General features: G+C 48.9%; 1 protein-coding gene across 3 annotated transcripts; it reads left to right on the plus strand.

Moving 5' to 3' along the window:
- Positions 1–391: 391 nt before the first annotated feature.
- On the plus strand, positions 392–7434 carry LOC134009983 (myozenin-2-like). Of its 3 annotated transcripts, none has more exons than XM_062449791.1 (6): positions 392–531; positions 1492–1581; positions 2737–2903; positions 4337–4478; positions 6392–6575; positions 6758–7434. In XM_062449791.1, the coding sequence occupies exons 2-6, from the start codon at positions 1500–1502 to the stop codon at positions 7005–7007; spliced, it is 825 nt and encodes a 274-aa protein (XP_062305775.1). In that variant the 5' UTR covers positions 392–531; positions 1492–1499; the 3' UTR covers positions 7008–7434. The 3 variants fall into 3 exon arrangements, with proteins under 3 accessions (XP_062305775.1, XP_062305776.1, XP_062305777.1); XM_062449792.1 differs by having other exon boundaries at positions 419–531; positions 1498–1581; XM_062449793.1 differs by lacking the exons at positions 392–531; positions 1492–1581 and adding an exon at positions 2199–2265.
- Positions 7435–8020: the final 586 nt, after the last annotated feature.

Consider the following 8020-nt stretch of genomic DNA (forward strand, 5'->3'; position numbering starts at 1 on the left):
AGCACGGCCCTGTCTGAGCCCTTGCCTAACCTCGGTTATTCAACACAGTTGGCTTTACGAGAGAGAGAGAGAAGGGGAAGGGAAAAATATCGAGAGGAAGGGAGAGAGAAAGAGAGAGGAGAGAAACTGAGGAGGGGGGGTCAGGGGGGCGGGCTTGACCTCTATATTTAGTTACCCCCAAATCTTGTGAACCACCAACCAATGACAACAAACAGACACCCACACCGCCCCACCAATCCGGTCCCTCTCTCTCCCAACCAGCCAGCCAGTCACCAACCTCCCACCCCACCCCCAACCAAACAATCCAGTCCCTCTCTCTCCAAACCAGCCAGCCAGACAGTAAGTCCCCCCCCCTCACCACCACCCACCCACCACAACCACCTTGCCCCACCCACCCATTGCCAACACCAGAGCTGGGCAGTGTGCATTGACCTGTGCAGGTCGTTCTCCGTGCCTCAGGCCTTGCTTCCGTTGGGGACCCAAACACAACAACCTGAGAACCCCCCCCCCCCTTGGAGGGACCTGACACAGGTAAGGGGGCCACTCCACCTTCGTGGTGGGAAACCCAAAGTAACCTGTCCTGGAGGTCGTCAGTGCTCCTGTGAATGCGATGGAGCAGCTCCTCACTGTGTTCCTCTCGGTCCTACAGTTTGCCTGTTGTTGCACCCTTCTAAATGTGTGTTTACGTATTTCTTGTCGATTACGTTAACGCCTAAGAACTTTGTGTTTCCACGACAGATGACTTGTTTGGTCTTTCCTCCATCTATTTTCAATCTATGGAGACGTGAGACCTAATAATAGTTATTTACAGTACAGCTTAGATCTGCTCGTCAGACAACTAAGATGAATTCCTCATGGATTTAGCCACCTCACATCCACCTTACTAATGCTAAAGTGTTTTGGTGTTACTTATTACTCATCTATCTATTCATTTATATGTTAAAAGAGGAAAATGTGAGGGTACTGTACATTTTGGCCAGGCAGCATGTACAGTACTGTATGGTTGTGTACTACGGCTCAACTCATCTTCGAAACTGCCACACCTGCTCCTCGTGACATCCTGTAACCTGTTCTGAACTCCTGTTCTAGTAGACCTCCAGGGTCATTTCAGCGGTATTGATCCCTGCGTCCTCTCAGGCGAGCGAGATGCCATGTCTGAAGAGCACGCGCTTGGCGTTTAACGGCCCCGGGTTATTTAAAGGGATGTGCTAACTTTGCCCTTTTCACTGCCCTAATAAATTCGAACTGCCCTTGTGCGCGTGGCAAGCTAGTGTAATGTTGGACCGATCGATGGCCCTACAAACAGCTCGTGTTGTCTGCTGTGGCATGGCGTTTGATAGGTGTGCTGTCGTGGCCCCTGACTCGACCGTTCATCGTGCTGTGACTCTCTGATCCCCAGAGGCAGCCATGACACAGTAGGTGTGGAGTTTGATTGGTGCGCTGTTGTACCGGTAACCTGTGACTCTGGCATGCTGTGGCTCTGTTCCCCAGCGGCAGCCATGTCCCAGTTCTCTACCATGACGACGAGAGAGAGGCAGATGCAGGCGGCGGCGATCTGCAGGGAGATCCAGGGCTCCGAAGGTATCCCATGATACCCTCTCACTTCCTTGTTTCCTCTCTTGTCCAACCCGCTCTCTTCCCCTCTCTCTCTCTCTCTGGCGGACTCTTCATCGCATCTTCTGCACATCAGCTCACTATCTGCATTCCTCTTTTTCTCTTAAGTCCTCATATTCCTCCATACACTCTTTCTCTTTACTCTTTCTGCTGTCTCTCTTTCTATCTAGTTCGGCTCTCGCTCCTCCTGATCTCTCTCTCGCTCTCTCTTCTCTCTCTCACTGCTCTCTCTCTCACTCTGCTCTGTCACTCTACTCTCTCTCGCTGCTCTATCTGGTCTGATTTCTAACGTTAAAGTCTATGCTCATTCATGTGAACACACCTTACAGTGTACTACAGTAGAGTATGGCACGTGAAGTATCCTGAACTACAGCACAAATGTAGACACATGCTTAATCATCAGTTTCTACATTCCGAAACAGGTGTCCACATACCGGCACACACACACCAATTACAAATGACTTTGTAGAGAAGCTATCGTCTCACCAACAGCTTCCCAGTAGCCAGTAACTAATCCCTTTGTCGTTGTCCTTTGAACGCGCTATTTCGGGGCGTGCAGACAACTGCAGGGCTGGCACCGTCAGGGACGTCTGAGGGCCAGCGACAGCTGTAGGATTCTCTGGCAGGCCCACTTCTCTCTCTTTGATAGTGGTAAAGAAATCTCCACAATCGGCATGCATTAGCTAGCATGCAGCGCTAACCACAGACAGGGGCCCAACATGAAAGGTTGACATGAAGAGACTACTTATCATTTATCATATTGACAGCAAGACGGAGTCAGCAAGACAGGAGCTATTCGGGCCTGTGGTTTACCAATAGATTATTGGTGAAACGTAATTAGCCTGTGTGTGCCATAGGCCTGTATGTACAAACATTGTCAACACAATGGGAATATTTTGTTTGAGTAATCAAATTATATAATTATATATTATATAATAATTATATATATATATGTAACTACAGGAGATGATGTGCTCATAGCTCAGAAAACTGTCAACACAACAAATAGGTATTGACAATATGTGCTGCAACATGCACAAGTGAGCTCACACAAACAACAGACACACACACACACACACACACACACAGTGTCCTCACAGCTGGTGTGTGTGTGTTTCCCAGATGCAGAGATGGATCTCGGGAAGAAAGTGAGCGCCCCCAAAGAAATCATGCTGGAGGAGCTGTCGCTGTCCTCCAACCGGGGCTCTCGCCTCTTCAAGATGCGCCAGAGGCGCTCGGAGAAGTACACCTTCGAGAGCGTCCAGAACCAGACCAACACACACATCAATGTGAGCAGACAGCTCGGCTTTCAGCGTACCAGGCTGCTGTTCAAACTCAGGGCCTTTGATCGAACCGAGCCTTTTCTTTTCTTCCCCCCCCACAGAGTCACAGAGTGGCATATAAAGGAATGGGGCGGGGAGTAGAGTAGGGCTTTATCGATCCCTTGGAGTTAATCAATTTCGTATTTCATTTTGAGGAGAATCCGATGTAGCCTTAAGAGACATCTGGATTCGCGAGATCACGATCCACGCGAGAATCTATTTTTCCAAGTTATCCATTTGTGCCTGCGCTTTTTAAAACCGTTTTCCAAGGACGACTTTCCAGATGGATATGTGTAACAAACCATCTGGCGAGTCAGGTTAAATCCGGAGACCCGCCATTTGCCAACCTACACACACATCCTCTCATGAACAAATGGATACTTTTTACATTGGTTTCTGGCATCTGGTGCACAGACATCCAGTATCATCAATCAGCTCGCCAATGTGAGTCTGTAGAGTTCATAACCTGTTCCTCCGAATGAGGGCCCTGCTCCAGACAGCCTGCAGCAGCACGATGCTCCTAAGACCTAGCTTAGCGCGTTGTTCCACTGCGTGTGGAAGATCTGACACAATATTTCCCGCAAGGCACTCAATTTATACAAAACGCTTCCTGATTAAATGGAAACTAAAAGTGTTTCCTGTGAAGGGGAAGGGGGGGGAGGGGGCTTGGGCAGGTGCGGTATGTTGTATGATGAGTTCCAAGAAGCCTTGCGTACGAGGGCAAAAGCCTCTCATCCTATGGCAGTGGAACAACGTTCCTGTGGGGAACTCTTTTGTAATTCCACTTGACTCTGGAGGCCTGGGAGCATGGCCACACATGGGCCCTGTCATGAAGGGGATTTGCTCTAATTGAAAAGGACTTAGTGGCAGTGATGTCATGAACTCCCTGCTTTCTCAAGCCTAATCAATACGTTGATGTGGTTCATTTACAACCCTTAATCTTATTGTGTTGATGGGAAACGCTTTCCCTCGGCACAGCGGGTCCCTTTCTTTACCCTTCGGGGCAAATGGGGAATGTCGTTTCAAGTTGACAACATTTCCTGAGGAAGTCGAGGAGTAAATCATTTCAAATATCACTGGGGAGATGAAAGGTTCCCATTGTGGACAGATTCAACACAGGGCCAGAAGGCCAGAAGAAGCCAGGCTAGTCATGTTGAAGTTCCTGATAAGAGAGGCTGCTCTTACAGAATTCTCAAGGTTTCCCAATTATTATTTTGGCCTTTGAACCAACACCATGGTTCATGATATTTCTGGACTACCCTATCAGATTTCATTGTATGAACGCAATATCCATAGATATTTGTTGTTTGAGCTTCACAAACATAAAGATTATATGAGAGCAGATGGATGGAGATAACCACACTTTCTTTCTCTCCCTTCGTTTTCTGTTTCACCGTCAGAATGGAGTTACTTTGCAGGTCGAAAGTCAGGAAGCGACTGGAAACACAGGTGGAGAAGATCACCTGGAGGTCAAGCTGCCGACGACACCTCCAAACACGCCTGACCAGAGAACCCAGGCGAACCCAGACAGCATCGCCCCTGGTGAGTAGCGTGGGAGGGTGTGTGGCCGGGTGTGTGGGTGACAGGGCTAGAGCCACGTGGTAGGCATAAAACTACCAGTTTGTAAAAAATACGGACAGATAAGGACAAATACCCAAAACAGTAACGGCAGTAAAAACATCTAGTCCGAACTCAGAAGAAACACTCCATATTAATGGCAGGCAATAAACCATTTAGCCAGTAACATAAAGAATCAATGCATCAGCCAAGTCAACCAATATATTTCTGATGCCCATTTTTCACTGAAACCCCAACAACTCTGGAATCCAGAAGAAACCATTTACAGCCAGTCTAATGACGGACCCAGTGAATGGGTGGTTTGATCCTGGATCCTGGTCCTGGTGGATGTAATAAGGGAAGGCTTTTGCTCAGTCAGAGAGATTGTGTCTTCATTGTTTTGACATTTTTGAAATTCTCCCACATGTTCTGCACAGAGGGGCAAATTCATTTCATGTGGGGAAACATGTTATCCTTGTGCGGAATCTCCTGGCCCTGGGAGGAATTTGTCTCACTTTCTCACTCGTAATCTTCCTCGCTCTCCCTCCCTCCCCGTCTCTCTCCTCCAGTTAAAGTTTGTTGTTTGGTAGCTACAGTTTATCATGTTGTAAATGCTGAGGTGTGCCCACAGGAAGCAGGACTAGTATTTCCTGTGTGCCCTACAGTCTCTGATACCATCGAGACCAGCTTAGAAACCCAGATCACACTCTGCCTCAATACTGCCCAGTCGGCAGAATCATGGAGCCCTTATTACACAATGAGCGCATGGAAGCAGCGTGCCTTGCTATTCCTGGGACTACCCCAGACCTTGAGAGGGAGTCAGTGGAGACGGCAAGATGCAGTAAAAAATTGGGGCAGGGGGTATTGGGTATCAAATGTGTAATGGCTCTTGGAATAGCTCAGGAAAGGCCCCCAGGTGTTAGGGTTGGAGTGAGTCTTTTGTTTCCCAACAGTTTGGTTTCCTGTAAGCGAGGGTTTGTGCAGTTCAGCCACCTGATTGATCTGAACTAAACACCCAATTGTAAAATGTCTCAGCTAGAATGGATTGGGACTCTCTCTCTCTCCCAGATCTCTGTCTGTCTCTTTCTCTCTGTTTCTCTCTCTGTTTCTCTCTCTCTCTGTTTCTCTCTCTCTCTGTTTCTCTCTCTCTCTGTTTCTCTCTCTCTCTCTCTCTCTCTCTCACTCCTCTCTCTCTCACTCCTCTCTCTCTCTCTCTCTCTCTCTCTCTCTCTCTCTCTCTCTCTCTCTCTCACTCTCTCTCACTCATCCTTTTTCTGCCTGGGGTACCACACATGCCACCAGAATTGTCCTTTATTTATCAAACTCTGACTGTGTGGCTGTCACAACACATTCTCTGCATTTTGAGCATTTGAATTGGATTTGAAGTATTCCATGTTCTACAATGATCTTGTACATGGGGAACAAATTATAATAAATAATGACACAACACCCCCCCACCCTGTTTCCACCCGGGGGCCAGCATTTTGTTCTTTCCACATGTCCTCTGTGAGGCAAAACACAGACTCGGGAGGATTGTTCATTGTCAAAGGCTTAGATGTGACACGCTGGCTGTTACATAATGCTGTGTGTTGGCCAGCCCCCCTCCCACAGGCAAAGCGTGCTGGTTTTGAAGGCTAGTCCATTGGTTGGCACCCTAACCCCCCCGCCCGCTCCTCCTTCCCCCCTAACACTTTTACACAGGAAACGTGTTATTTATTATTATAAAAACATTCTCTGTACTTCTATATCCCTCTGTCCTAATACCAGTGCTTCTAGATTCCTGGAAGTCTATGGGTTGAAATGTCTGAATTTCAGTTAGCAGATGCTTTTGGTGACAGCGACGCACACCAAAACTGTCCAGGCATTTCCCTGACTTCCCTTATTGGTCCCTCCAACAGGCTACGGGGGTCCTCTGAAAGATGTTGCCCCAGAGAAGTTCAACAGCACGGCGGTCCCCAAGTCCTACCACTCCCCCTGGAACCAAGCCATCATCAGTGACCCTGCCCTGGCAGACACCCTCATCACAGGCATGCCAGAGCCTAAGCCCCAGCCAGAGGCTCCGGGCTACAAGAGCTTTAATAGGTAAAATAGAGCGAGAGAGAGACTTCTACACACACATACACACACACACACACACACTCACAGCAAGGACTTTCTTTTCTCCAAGTCAAAATGCTTGTCAGTATCCAATTTTTTTCTCCAACAAAGCAGAGTTCATGAATGCTTGGCGGCTAATGCTAGCTCTGTCAATCCAATACCTCCAGGGTAGCTACCCCCTTCGGTGGCTTCAACAAGACCCCCAAACCTGCCCCCGTCAGGGCACCTGAGGTGGATAGCAGCCCTGCAGAAGCCTTCCCGGAGTGCGCAGAGCTTCTGGGAGACGCTGGGGGAAGCGCCCACCTTCGGCCCACCTTCAACAGGACGGCCCTGGGCTGGGCGGGGACAGGAGCCCCCCTCCTGTTCCCCACGGCGGCCCTGGACCCCATGTTCATCCCAGAGTCGGATGACCTTTGAACTTGTGTGTGCATTCACGTGCTGCCGGTTTTAGAGCCAGAGATCCTTGTGTAAGTGCAGGGTGAGATCGAGAGAGACACAGAGAAAGAGAAAGAGACAGAGAGAGGGAGAGACAGAGAAAAAGAGAAAAAAGGGACAGAGAGATAAAGGGGGCGGGAGACAGTGATGGACTGAGATAGAAGAGAGAGAATATTAGTTAGACGCCCACTGTGCACAGTGTTTTCTCGCTTATCTGTCGAAGACTCTGAGATCTTCCACTGCAGTCAAAACATATGCACCAGCTAGCGAACACTATGTACTCACAAATACAGTATAAAGTAGCACTGTATCCTGTAAAAAGTTGCGTATAGGAGGGATGATATTTGCCTTAAACGTCTTTGTTTGTACTAATCATTTATAAGCTAAATAAAACAGTGTAAAACACCAATCTCTTCCTTCAGTTTTCAGAGTGAGACTGACTGCGGATAGATGTTCTATTGTGCGTCAAAGAAAGGCCTTGACGCGCCGCCTACAGTGGTTCCCATGATTGATGGCGGCATGAATCTGGTTAACATGTTCCCCTATGACTGAGCGCCGGCTGAACGCGCCGTGACGTTCAGAGTGTCCCTGCTCCGTCTGCCCCCGGAGAGCTGAGGGGCAGCACACCTGTGTTTTACCGTGGCGCAGTACGTGAACCCATCACTGCCTGGGCCCTTTCAGAGAGCCCCACACACGTGACACGCCTCAAGGTTGTGCCGCCCAGGCTGACAAATCATATCCGCTTCACTGACACCGGCCACATGACTGATGTGTCTACCGTCGTGTCTACGGGATGTCACGCGGAAGAGTTCGAGCGTTGCGCGTCTGTGTGGCTCTGCCACGGAGCCTGGTTTTAAGGTACTGCGGAAGATCCGCGGGACACTGCTGAGAGGGGAGTGAATAATATGAGTTGAGTCAGTAACAGGCTATCAAGTGAGTCTAGCCTGCTTGTCTGTGTGTAACAAACATTGCACAATTGCAGCTTAAAGTGTGAA

This window comes from Osmerus eperlanus, chromosome 23 (genome assembly GCF_963692335.1).
Source record: "Osmerus eperlanus chromosome 23, fOsmEpe2.1, whole genome shotgun sequence".
Classification (NCBI taxonomy): domain Eukaryota; kingdom Metazoa; phylum Chordata; class Actinopteri; order Osmeriformes; family Osmeridae; genus Osmerus; species Osmerus eperlanus.

Coding starts and splice junctions, on each gene's coding strand:
- LOC134009983 (XM_062449791.1), top strand. CDS start 1,500: ATGTCCCAGTTCTCTACCATGACGACGAGAGAGAGGCAGATGCAGGCG. Junction 1,582..2,736: donor GGAGATCCAGGGCTCCGAAG/GTATCCCATGAT, acceptor TGTGTTTCCCAG/ATGCAGAGATGGATCTCGGG. Junction 2,904..4,336: donor AGACCAACACACACATCAAT/GTGAGCAGACAG, acceptor TTTCACCGTCAG/AATGGAGTTACTTTGCAGGT.